Below are 12,083 nucleotides of genomic sequence, written 5' to 3'. Positions count from 1 at the left end.
TACAGGGCTCACACCCCAGAGTGCTGGGTGGGCTGTGGCATCTGGTTCTGCCTTGCCTTCTGCCAGGTGACCTTGCCTGTTGATGCTGCCCTTGGCCTGCCACCTAGGCTGGAGACTGGGGATACTCACTCTTGGTGACCGAGACTGTCTGGGTTGTTTCTGTTTTGCTGTGATTTCTCCTTCCATTTCTCTCGCTCCCTTGTCCCTTAGAAATTTGAGCCTCAGCCTGGATCTATGGGTCCTCTGGGCTCATTCTGCTCAGACAGTCACAGAGCATGTGCTACTAAGAGCAACGTGGAGTATGGCCTAGACCTGGGGCAGTCTGGGCCCCGTGGCTGCAGGTCAGATGGGCCTTGGGCCTCCGTGGAGGGGCCATACGGGCAGACGCGGCTGGAGGAGGAAGCCATGGGTGGCAGTACTGTGGTTGGCAGAGGTAGTTTTTTGTACATGGGTCACCTGTCCCTTCCTGGTCCGAATCTGGCTCTTCCTTGTGCTAAGAAAGCCTTGTGGTTGTGGGTGCTGGCTGACTGTCACTGCGGCATGGGCCTGTGGGAAAGTCCCCTGTCCTTTATAAGCCCCCAATGGAGGGGCAAAAACACTGCATTGCAGGTCGCTGGGAGTTCAACTTTGGCCTAGCCATTATCAAGGAGACAGGGACAAGAGATGCCCCATGTTCACCAGCAGGGTGACTCCCGGACGCCCTGCCTGCCCGCCCCGTCCTGCTCCTTACCTCTCACAGCTGGTCCAGGAGGAAGGGACAGGAGCTGGGGTGGCAGGTGAACTGTAGGCGCGGGCGTTGGTGTTGGCGGTGGCCTCTGTGCAGCTGCGGGTGGACGGCTGGCTATTTAAGGAGAGGAAGGGAGCCTGCAGCCCCTCCAGCCCTGAAAGGCTACTTCATTCCTGAGGGGTCCCTTGTGGGGTGGGCTGCTCCTCCGGCTGCCTCTGCTGCAACGGGGCCGTGAATATTCCAGTGTCCCCAGCCTGTGCACCCCCCTCCCAGCTTGGCCACTGAGCGTCACAGAGGCTGAGTGTGTGACTGCTTTGGGAGCCTGGGAGTGGGTGACGGCTGGGGCTGGGTGGGGGGCTCTGATTGAAGCTGACAGACACAAGGGGACATTTCAGAAGGGGATGGTTTCCTACTAATGGGGGGGGGGCAGGGAGGGGCCAGCCACCATGGCAACAGGCCCGAGCTCCCAGGCCTGCGCTGGGTGGGCGGGAGGGGGTGTCCGTGAATGCAGAGGGCGGGAGGCTGAGGAGTCTTGTTGGGCTGAATGAGAGGGGATTCTTTCAGGACACTTGCTGTACGGTCCTTGTGTCCTGCCCTGTATAATTAGGCTCCGTTTGGGCATGTGGAATAAATCATGGCCTTTATGTAGAATCAAGCACAGCTGCAGGCCGCCTCATAATGGGGCGCTGTCTGTCCCGTGGGGACGCAGCTCAGCTAGGCAGGCCCAGCTCTCGCCGGTGTGGATTCTTCCTCAGCACAGAAGGGCCATCAAGAGGGCCACTGAGGCCCACTGACCGCTGGCTCCTAAGACTCCTCTATGGTTTGCTCGAGGCTGGGGCCCGAGCAATTTGGGTATTGCCAGGATGGCCTCTCCCAAGACTGAACCAAGCTCATTTCTCTCCATCTTTGTAAAAGACCTGGAGAACCAAATCAGCAATCCTGGTTTCAAAAGACTTTTAAGTTTTTATTTAAAACTGTATGTGGCTGGCACTTGGGGAGTGCCTACCATGTGCACTATCTGAAATTTACCTTTTTGCATAACTCTGTGCATCTGAATTATTGCCCCATTTTGTAGGCAAGGAATCTGAGGCTCAGAGAGGTGAAGTAACCTACTCAATGGCAAATGCCAGAAATTGACAGAGCCAGGGTTTAAACCCAAGCCTGTGTCACTCAGAAGAGCTATGCTTCCTGTGTGGGTTCTGTGGTTTTTTTTTTTTTTTTTTTTTTTTTAGTCCTGGGGAGTGAATCCAGGGGTGCTTAACCACCAAGCTACATCCATATCCTTTTTTTGTGTTTTATTTAGAGACAGGGTCTCACTGAGTTACTTAGGGCCTTGCTAAGTTGCTGAGCCTGGCTTTGAACTCGTGATCCTCCTGCCTCAACTTCCCAAGCCACTGGGATTACAGGCATTTGTACACGTGGCTTTGTGGTTCTCTTTTGCTGCTGTATCTTAATGTTAGAATTCTTAGTTTCCATTTGAATTCTACTTGGAAAAAAAATTCCAAAGGTCCTCTTTGGATCTGGTGTTGGGATTGAGTGTATCCTGAACCTGTTTCCCAGCTGGGGTGTCTACAAGAGTAGGGGGCTCCTCTGCCCTGCCTGGGAGCCAGTGGGTAAGCAGGTATCTGAGCCAGGGTAGAGGTCCCTTTCCTGTTGTGCCCTGGGTGGGCTTTCTGGAAGAACTGACTCACACTGGATGAAAATGTGGGTGTGTGCTGGGTGCAGTGGAACACGCTGTCATCTTGGCAACTCAGGAGGCTGAGGCAGGAGAATTGCAAGTTCAAGACCAGCCTGGGAAACTTACTCAGTCCCTATCCCAAAATAAAAGATTAAAAGGCCTGGGGGATGTAGCTCAATGTTAAAGTGCCCCTGGGTTTAATCCCTAGTAACACACACACACACACACACACACACACACACACACACACACAAAGAAAGAAAAGGAAAAAAGAAATGTGGGCGTTTCTGGGTTCCCCCTGACCTGCCCTTCCATTTCCTTAACGCTAGGGATTGAACCCAGTGCCTCGTACATGCTAGGCAAGTGCTCTTCCACTGAGCCACCCCCCGACACACACCAACATACTTTTCATTATCGAGGTGACTCCTGATGGAGGCTGGAAGGGCGTTGACCATTGCAGTAGAATTTGGGAAGTTGAGCGAATTTCTACAGCTTTGAAATAGAGTTATTCTATATGGGTTGAATGTTGTCCTCATGCTAAGGAGTAATCTCCAAAATTGGGAGTGGGACTATGGGGAATAGAGACTGACTGTGACAGAGGCCGGGGGGAGTGGGCTGGTCATAGTCGGTGGCTGGGTGGGGCGGATCAGCCCTAGGCCAGATGTGGAGGTGGTGTGGGTGGGGGCTGGGGCGTAGGTGTCTGGGTGAGGGTGAGATCCCGGGATCATGTTGATGAAGGCTGCTGCTACAGGCCACATCTGCTGCCCACTGTGGGGTGGGGAGAGCCAAGGGCCCAGGCCAGGCTTGGCCAAGTCACAGGGAGATGATGCCCACTGTCCTTCCCTTCTTGTATTGCGCAATCACTTGTTCCCTCACATATTCCATAAGCTGATCCTGAACCACTGCCCCATGCTGGGCACCCTGCACCTGCTAAAGGCACAGCTGGGAGCCCGGCAGATGTTAGCAAGTGGTTCCCAGGACCTCGCTGGGACATGCCCCCTGGTAAAGTCGGACTCGGGGGCAAGTAAAGAGCAGGGAGCTGCGGGATGGAGTCCAGATCCAAACAGACATAGTGGGCTTGGGGGTCCAGGCTGGGGACACTGAGTTGACTGCCCACTCTCACCTGGCAGGGAGGTTTTGAATGAGAGTCAATCCCTTATGTAAACTGCCACCCTGTAAAAGGAGCCAACATGGAGGTTGCCGTGTGGAGGTCGGAAGGGTGAAGGGGCGTCCCCGTGGATTGGGGGCCTGGGAAGGAGGGTCTGGCTGCATCAGGAGCACATTTAGATTGGGGTGGCAGGTGGGGCTCAGAAACCAGGGGCGCTGGATTTCCCTCTTTGTCTATCTTTGCCTGAGGACCCTGAATCTAAATTCTTGCCTCCTTTGAGGGAGGGGAAACAGAAACCATGTTGATTTCTCACTCAGTTGAGACCACAGCTGTGGAGTAGCATCAGAAATGACTCTGAGGTCTTCACAAAAAAGACTCTGTGATGACAGTTCCTGGGTTTGGGGCCTCCGTCTGACACAGCCGCACTTGTCTTTGGAGACAGAAGGTGCCTGTACACGTTAGGACCCCTTTTTATCTGGTGGACCCCAAAGGAAAGGATGAGCCCGTTGTGCGGTCCTGTGCTTCGTGGCCACTCTGCTGGGCATAGTGGGGTTTTGAAACTAACCTTCTCTGTAGCTCCTGTTAGGACATTTGAGACATGAAACTTATTTTCCAGCGAATGTCAATTATTCTGTTCCATATACTATCCTAGGTTCAGGAAAAGTGGAAACATACCACTTTTAAAAGAAGAAACATACTAGCCAAAGATAGAAAAACATGAACATTCTGCTGTATGCCTAGTCTTTTTCCTGAGCACAGGAGGCCACTTCTTTTAAAGGGTGCACCTGTGCCGCCCTGGGCCCTCTTTTTAAAGGGTGCACCTGTGCCGCCCTGGGCCCTCTTTTTAAAGGGTGCACCTGTGCCGCCCTGGGCCCTCTTTTTAAAGGGTGCACCTGTGCCGCCCTAGGCCCTCTTTTTAAAGGGTGCACCTGTGCCCCCCTGGGCAGCTTGCTTTCCTGCTTTCTGGGATGAGCCTCATTGAAGCCCCAAGGCTCTGGCTGAGGCTGCAGGCAGGGTCCTGGGCTCTCTTCTACAGGTGGCCTGGCCATCCTGGGAGCAGGAGGTATTGACCTGCCCCTAACAATACCCTCACCTCCCACAGGCACCTGTGCCGGCCTTGCCACAACCGTGAGAAGGCCAAGGGCCTAGGAAAGTACATCTGTCAGCGGTGCCACCTGGTCATTGATGAGCAGCCCCTCATGTTCAGGAATGACGCCTACCACCCAGATCACTTCAGCTGCACCCACTGTGGGTAGGTGCCTGTCCTGTCCCTGGGGTGGGGGCAGGTGGACAGCCATGGCTGTCAGAGAGCAGGGGTGGTGGGACCCGCACCTAGGGCAGTGCTGAGGCAGGAGAGGTGAACCAGGTGGGCAGAGAGGGTGTCCACACCATGAGGTGCAGAGTTGCAGGGAAGAGGTAGAATGGGGACCGGGAAGTGGCTGGGGCTGGAAGCTTCTCTCTCCAGGACTCTGTTCAGGGGGTAATTGAGACTTGGGGGGTGAAAGCGGGAGGTTGGTCCCTGGACTGCAGAGACCATGGCTGAGACGGAGCAGAGAGGTAGGGGTGGAGAGTGAGGTTGGTGCTGGTGTGGGAGAGGGACGAGGAGTTATTCCCTCAAAGTCTTTTCTGGTCCCTTCCGTGCCTGTCCCAGACACCCAGTCTGCTTTGGAGGAGGAGGGAGGTCAAAGGGCTGATGGGGCAGAACACAAGGGCCCTTCTGCCAGGCCTGTGGGGAAATTCTGTGCCCCAGGGCCTGTCTGGGGCTCATACAGGAAGTCTCCAAAAAAACCAAAGATCAGAGAGTTTCGGCTCAGCCTGAGTGGGGCCTTTCAGGGCACAGTGCCTTTGGGCTAGAGAGGCTGGAGTGACCCTGCCAAAGGTCAGGGGTGACACCTGGAGGAGTCTGTGCTGTCTTCCAGGAAGGAGCTGACTGCCGAGGCCCGGGAGCTGAAGGGTGAGCTCTACTGCCTACCTTGCCATGACAAGATGGGGGTCCCCATCTGCGGGGCCTGCCGCCGGCCCATTGAGGGCCGTGTGGTCAACGCGCTGGGCAAGCAGTGGCACGTGGAGGTGAGACTGGCAGTAGCACGAGGCTTCAGGTTGAGGGGTGCCCCCATTCACAGCCCCCTTCACATCCCAGCCCATGCTGTGCACTGGCTCCCGGAGAGGCCCAGCCTCAGGGAGCTGCCCCTCCTGTGCATGGCCAGGGACCGCAGGTGTCCATAGGCGCCGGAGACCTGAGCCCACAGGTCTTGGTCAGGCAGCCACGTCCACCTTTCCTCTTCCACCTCCTGCATTTCAGAGGATTCCAGAGTTGGCCAGAGGCACCCCGAGGGTTATGGTGGACAAAATCAGCCGTGTGCAGTCTCAAGGAGACGAGGCACTAGTAGGCTGCCCAGGTGTGCACACTGGGGTCACCTGGAGCTCTTGCCCCTGGACCAGGGCTTTAGTGTTCTTATAGACACACCTGGAAAGGACGTTTGTGCTCCCCGGTGGCCTGGCCATCTCTGTGTCCAGAAACTATGTATTGGGTGGCCTCTTTGAGAAGGTCCTATGAGAGACTGTGGGCCATGCTGCCCTGACCCAGGCCCTGGCCTGTGCCCCTGGGGGAGGTGCATCCTCACCTATGAAATGGCTACAAGCTGCCTCTCAGTGACCCTGTGTCTGGAGGACACCACAGAGGCACCCTGCGGAGAGCGGGGCAGCTCCCACCCGTGAGAGGCCACCACACTGCAGCACCTTGCCAGCTCCTGGCTTCCGGGAGACCCCAGGCTGGGAGAGAACAGTGACGAGGGATGTCACTGTGTTCAAGGAGGACCAAGGAGTCGCCCTTCCCTCTGCCCTTCCCTCTGCCTCCTGGGGTCACTGCTCTAGCTCTGACACCTCCCCAGCCACCCTCTCTCCTCCCAGCACTTTGTCTGTGCCAAGTGTGAGAAGCCATTCCTGGGCCACCGGCACTATGAGAAGAAGGGCCTGGCCTACTGCGAGACCCACTACAACCAGGTAGGGCTGCAGGGCAAGCCCGCGGCACACGGGTCTGGGTGGACAACTGGGGTTCGCAGGGGATCTGGATGGACGGCTGGGGTTCGCAGGTGATCTGGGTGGACGGCTGGGGGTTGCAAGGGGTCCAGGTGGATGGCTGGGGGTTGCAGGGCATCTGGGTGGATGGCTATGGGTCTCAGGGGCCTGAGGGAGGTGGGCTGGGGCTGTTGTGTGAGCAGGAAAGGCTGTGGGCAGTGCCCTGAGAGCCCGTGGAGGGGCTGAGGCCAGGCCTGAATCCCAGCTTAGACTTGAGACATGAGCAGCTTTCTCTGCTCAATGTCCTTATTTAAAAACTGTGTGTCTGTGGCCGGTACCTGTTGTGAGGACCCAGCCAGATAACAGTGTGCGGTACCAGGCACATGGGGTGACAGCCAGCCTCCTCTTCCTTAACTACTGCTCTGGTGAATAGGGGTGGGGGCAGCCCATAGCCCTCCTGGTCACCAGCAGGAGCGACAGCACTCTTGGGGAGCAATGCCTTGACCTTGTTCTTTCCCAGGGATGGATGTAGTGGGCCCCGTGCCCCCACCCCAAGCCTGAGGCTGTGCCTGGTGGGAAGGCTTCAGGGGATGCCTGAGAGTGGCCGTGTTGGGGGGCCTCAGGCTGGGGTCTGCAGCCTGCACTGATACCCTACTCTGTCCACAGCTTTTTGGGGATGTCTGCTACAACTGCAGCCATGTGATCGAGGGTGATGGTGAGGCCCCTCTGTCCCTGAGTCCCTCCCACCCCCACCCCGCTCTCCCTCCAGGCGGTGGGCTCTGCAGCTGCTGGCCCAGCTGGCTCTGGCTTTGCACAGCTGGGCCTGCAGCTGACCTGCTAAGCCCCCTTCTGCCCTCACAGTGGTGTCTGCCCTCAACAAGGCCTGGTGTGTGAACTGCTTCTCCTGCTCCACCTGCCACAGCAAGCTCACCCTGAAGTGAGTCAACCTACTGCCTCCCACCTGCAGGGGCGTGTGGTGGCGGCTCTCTGTAGGTCCTTTCCTTTTCTCATCCAGTCTTCCCTGCACACTGTGGTGGTCAGGCCCCGGGGATGTCAGGGGCAGCCCAGGCAGATGGGGACAGGTCCCGGGACTCCAGGGTAGGGTGAGGGAGGGAGTAACACATCCACAAAGACTCTGAACTCTTGGCAGGGGAGGACATTCTAGCTCAGGGGACAGCATATGAAAGGCAAATATGTCGGGGAAGCCTGGATGGGACTGTGAGGAGTCCAGTGATTTGGAGCCCAGGCTTCCATGGGAAGTAGGGAGCCATAGAGGGTTCTGGAGGGTCCGAATCTGAGAAGCCTCCAGGAGGGAAGGAGGCCCCAGGCTCATCTCCTTATCCCCATGTGCCCTGTGGCCAGAAGCAGGCCTTTGCTGCCTCTGGCTCATTATCTGGGTTCAGAGTCAGTGGGGCATGAACTGCTGGCTTCATCCCCAGGAACAAGTTTGTGGAGTTCGACATGAAGCCGGTGTGTAAGAAATGCTACGAGAAGTTCCCTCTGGAGCTGAAGAAGCGGCTGAAGAAGCTCTCAGATCTGACCTCCCGCAAGGCCCAGCCCAAGTCCGTGGATGTCAACTCTGCCTAAAGGCTCCCCAGTTGCCTGGCCCCCTTCTCCTGGCCGCCTTCCACTTCTCCACTCTTTCCTTCTCCCAGCCCCGTCCCCTGCCTTCTGCCCTCTCCCCACTCACCAGGGCCTCCCTCCCATCTGGTCTGGGTCTGTGTGCTCCAGCACCTCCCCCCTTGGCCATCCCTCTCCTTCCTCTTCTGTGTGGACGCCTGATCCGCACCTGACAGCCGCGTCCACCTGTGCCCCTGACCTGTCCTGCTCTGCAGGGGTCTTCTTGGCACTCACTCTGCTATAGAGCCTCATCCCGAGTGGCACGTGGAGCACCCAAGGCCATCAGGCCCAGGCAGGAGGAAGCTTCTGGGGCTGGGGACACCACTCTTCAATCTCACAGTCACTCACTCAATCACGTAGGGTCCCTCTGATCATCCTGGGCCAGGCCCACTCACAAACCGGCTGGAGGGACGTGGCCCCAGCCCCTCCCTGACTCCAGGACCCTCTCTGACATCTTGTCTCGGCCGCCCTCCTCAAACTGTGGTTCCCTTCTCCTCAAACCCAGGATCTACGCTGAGCCTCTGGGCATGGCCTGGGGGCCAGGAGGTGGTGGAGTGAGGGGCGGCTCTCTCCCACTTCCAGGGCAGACCCATCCTCCGTGGCCAGCCGAGACCTGGCCATGGGGCTCACCTTGGCACAATGAAGGCTTATTCACGTGCCCACCGTGGCCTGTGTGGTTTGTGGCGTCAGGGGTGGGGGGAGTGGGGTCTCCCCTCATGTGGACCCCCTGCTGCTGGGGTTACTAAACACCAGACAGGCAGGCAGAAGAGGTCAGGGGGCACCCAGCCCTGTCTCAGGCCAAGCCGACAGACAGAAGGCCAGCCAGGAACCGTCAGGCAGGTCAGGGGGTTATGGTCAGGGTGACTGTCAGGTGGTCTATGGAGGCTGGGCTGAGGGGTCTCTAAGATAGGTGGGGGGGTGACCCAGGCCTCCAAGCCTTGTACCCATTGCCTGGGCACAGTCTGGCCTTAGAACAAAGTCAGCTACCCAAGAGAATGCTGGCCCCACATGACCTCCACCCCAGCCTCCCATGGCCTCCACCCCAGCCCCCCTGGAAACAGTGCACGTGTCCCTTACCGTGGGGGAGGAGGAAAGCGCAGGGGGTCCTGGAAGGAGGAATCTCAGTGAATACCCTGTGTCCAGTCTGAGGACAGGAAGGAAGGGCCGGCAGGAGGGAGAAGGAGGGAAGAAGGAGAAAGTGCACATGAGGTCATTCCTGGGGAATGCAGCTGTCACCGGGTTTCCTGGAGAAGTTGCAACGCTCTTGGCTTTTACTGGAAGAGACGCTGCCTCCCAAGCCTGCTGTCCACCTGTCACTCGGCCTGTTACCTCAATGACACGCTTCCACGGCTCCATGAAGTTTTATTAAATGTTCAGGGAGAGGGGTTCTCTCGGTCATCTTGCATGAGTCTGGAGCCAGAGACAACCTCTGGCCTCCATGGTCAGCACTCGGGAGACAGGCACCTGAGGGAAGTGGGGTGTGTGCAGGGGGCAGGCCCTGAGTTTATACCCTGAGGGATCCTAAATTGGGCAGGTGGCTGTTAAGTGCTGGCCAGGAATGGGGCCCGGGGGCCTCTTTGTTTGTTCACAGCACTCAGGAGCTGTTCCACGTAGGATGTCAGCAGGTCGTCCATCTTGTAGCCCTGAATGGGGACAGGTTTGGGTCAGAGGCTGTGGGCACGGGGAGGGCAGCTGGGGTCTTGGATGCGGGGACCTGGTGGCATCCAGCATCTCTGCTGCAGCCACACAGTGGGGAAGGAGGGCCCAGCTGTTGGGGTCCCCTCTGTCCTGTTGGGCCTGATTTCCCTCCATGCCTCCCCCAGGGGGCCAGACGGCACGGATCCCTGCTATGAGGTCTTGCCACAGTGGCTGCCGACTGCTGGCCCTTGGGATGCACCTCATCTCCCTGCGGGCCTCTGTTGGCCCAGCATAGCCCTGATCCCTCATGAGGTGAGGGCGGGAAGACCAGTCCTTGGTGCCCGTGGGTGCTGTATATCTGGGTGGGCGACAGGGCCTGGGCTCACCAGAGAGGTCTCACACAGCAAGCGCGTCCCGCGGCCCAGGCTCCCCAGTGCCATGTGGAAGTAGGTGCTACCACTGCTCCAGCTGGAGATCTTAGTGAAGGGGTAGGTGGTGAGCAGGTCCTGTGGGCAGAGAGGCAGGTGGGCAGGGACCACAGCCCGTGGGTTGTGCATACCTGAGTGTTCGTGCGTGCATGTGTGTGTCTTGGGGGACGGGAGGGCAGGCATGGCACACCAGACTGGTGACTGCAGCCCCACCTGCACAGGGGTCCTGGGACCCTGGTGACCCCCAGCCCTGCCCCAGGACCTGCTGTTCTACCTTGGTCTTGGGGTGGATGAGCAGGACCCCGTGTCGGTTGATGGCGATGAGGACAATGTCTGGATAGGATGGCTCTGAGGTTTGCTGGAGAGGGAGAGGCACGATGGTCATAGCCCAACCCAGAGGCCAGGTGTCCACTTTCTACGTGCTCACCTGGGGCGCAGGCAGGCACACAGGTGTGCACATGCACACACACGCGACTCTGTCACACCTGGCAGTCAACCGCACCTGATGGGTGCTTGGGGTCAGACTGAGTGGGGCTGGTGTGGGGCGAGGCTCACCTTCACCTCAAAGAAGGCGGACCCAAAGGTGGGCCACCGGCAGATCCACTTCAGGAAGGCCACCTTGGCCTCCTGCACGGTCTTGTCTCTGTGCTTATCACATTCCACGAGGAGGCTCTGGGGAAGACAGGGCCAGTCAGGGCCTGAGTGGGGCTGTCCTGGCCAGAGGGGATTTTTCCTTCTGGACCTAGATGCCCCAGAGGCCTCTGAGGCCCTGGCCAGAGTGGCGCCCGTCTGCCTGAGGGCCAGTCTAGGTGGAAGGTGGAGTGGCTCTGTGGATGGGGGGTTGGGGTAGGCATGGTGATCAGCCCCCCTCCCATGCCCAGCAGTGTGCCCACTGCATGGGGGGGCAGAACCGGACACCCAGGTGGGGTCCCTGGTAGGGCTGGCAGCCTGGGGATCCCCTCCACCACCCAACAAGCACCTTTTTCCACTCCTCGGAGGACATCAGGCGAGTGAGGTTCTCGGGCACCAGTTCTCTCAGGATCTTGGGTATACTAGCCAGCTGGGACCGGTCATTATCAAACTGGGCCTTGTAAATGAGGCCCGCCAGGTGGACAGCGTCTTCCCGGGAACACTTGTGGAACCCACGCAGGTACTTGGGCAGCTCCTGAGTAGTGGACATGCTGGGCCTCAGGCTGCTGGCTTATCTCCCACCTTCATGAGCAGGTGGGGGGTGCTGGGGTGTTAGCCTGCCCTCATCTGGGAGAGACTGAGCAGGTCAAAGCTGAGGCCCTGGGTAGTTTTGGAACATGGGAGTGACCCTTGAGCCAGGACACAGCTCCCTGACATCCTGCCGTGGTGGCCACGGTGCTCTACCCACATAGAGTTGGTCCGTCAGGGCACCGGCTAGTACTCCACAAGCTCTGGGACCTTCTCTCCTCACCCCCTCCAATCCCGCTGCAGGTAACAGTGCAGTTACTGTTCCCAGATATTGCTTTGCTCTGCTCCTGGCTCCAGAGTCCTCATGGGCTGGACCTGCTCACTTCATGGGACACTGGCTGGTGCCCTGGGGCAAGGCAGCCCTGCCCTGGCCTCAGCCTCCCAGACTCTCAGGGAGGATGTGGGATGGAATGGGAGTGGAGCCAATGGCCACAGGTGGGCAGGGGCTGGGTCGGGGAAGCCTGCCAGGTACCTGATGGTAGTGGAGTATGGTGTCTGCATTCACGTCCTTCCCTGGGGCCACGTTGATCCACAATTTCCGCATGAAGTACACCTGGTAGGGGAGTGTCACGGGGGCCCCTGGACGAGGGGCAGTAGTGGGCACCAAGCTTGTTCCAGCAGGTTCCACAGCCCACTCCCATGGCCCAA

General features: G+C 58.5%; 2 protein-coding genes across 7 annotated transcripts in view; one reads left to right on the top strand and one right to left on the bottom strand.

Annotated features, from left to right (window-relative positions):
• Lims2 (LIM zinc finger domain containing 2) overlaps positions 1–8,680 on the top strand; it is a 36,989-nt gene extending 28,309 nt beyond the window's left edge. For all 5 annotated transcript variants that reach the window (XM_026388468.2, XM_077802362.1, XM_026388456.2 and 2 more), the window contains 6 exons: positions 4,616–4,765; positions 5,433–5,583; positions 6,424–6,516; positions 7,198–7,246; positions 7,393–7,468; positions 7,971–8,680. In XM_026388468.2, the coding sequence (XP_026244253.1) occupies positions 4,616–4,765; positions 5,433–5,583; positions 6,424–6,516; positions 7,198–7,246; positions 7,393–7,468; positions 7,971–8,118 (667 nt within the window). In that variant the 3' untranslated portion in view covers positions 8,119–8,680. The remainder of the gene's footprint in view (positions 1–4,615; positions 4,766–5,432; positions 5,584–6,423; positions 6,517–7,197; positions 7,247–7,392; positions 7,469–7,970) is intronic.
• An 880-nt stretch (positions 8,681–9,560) lies between these two features.
• The window catches only part of Myo7b (myosin VIIB), a 66,586-nt gene continuing 64,063 nt past the window's right edge, over positions 9,561–12,083 (bottom strand). For both annotated transcript variants that reach the window (XM_077798248.1, XM_026388918.2), the window contains 6 exons: positions 11,908–12,014; positions 11,197–11,382; positions 10,773–10,889; positions 10,492–10,575; positions 10,176–10,295; positions 9,561–9,794 (listed from right to left, as the gene is read on the bottom strand). In XM_077798248.1, the coding sequence (XP_077654374.1) occupies positions 9,693–9,794; positions 10,176–10,295; positions 10,492–10,575; positions 10,773–10,889; positions 11,197–11,382; positions 11,908–12,014 (716 nt within the window). In that variant the 3' untranslated portion in view covers positions 9,561–9,692. The remainder of the gene's footprint in view (positions 9,795–10,175; positions 10,296–10,491; positions 10,576–10,772; positions 10,890–11,196; positions 11,383–11,907; positions 12,015–12,083) is intronic.

The sequence above is a fragment of the Urocitellus parryii genome, chromosome 1 (genome assembly GCF_045843805.1).
Source record: "Urocitellus parryii isolate mUroPar1 chromosome 1, mUroPar1.hap1, whole genome shotgun sequence".
Taxonomy (NCBI): Eukaryota; Metazoa; Chordata; class Mammalia; order Rodentia; family Sciuridae; genus Urocitellus; species Urocitellus parryii.
Note: the sequence above shows the minus strand (reverse complement) of the source record. Positions and strands in the feature narration are given on the sequence as shown.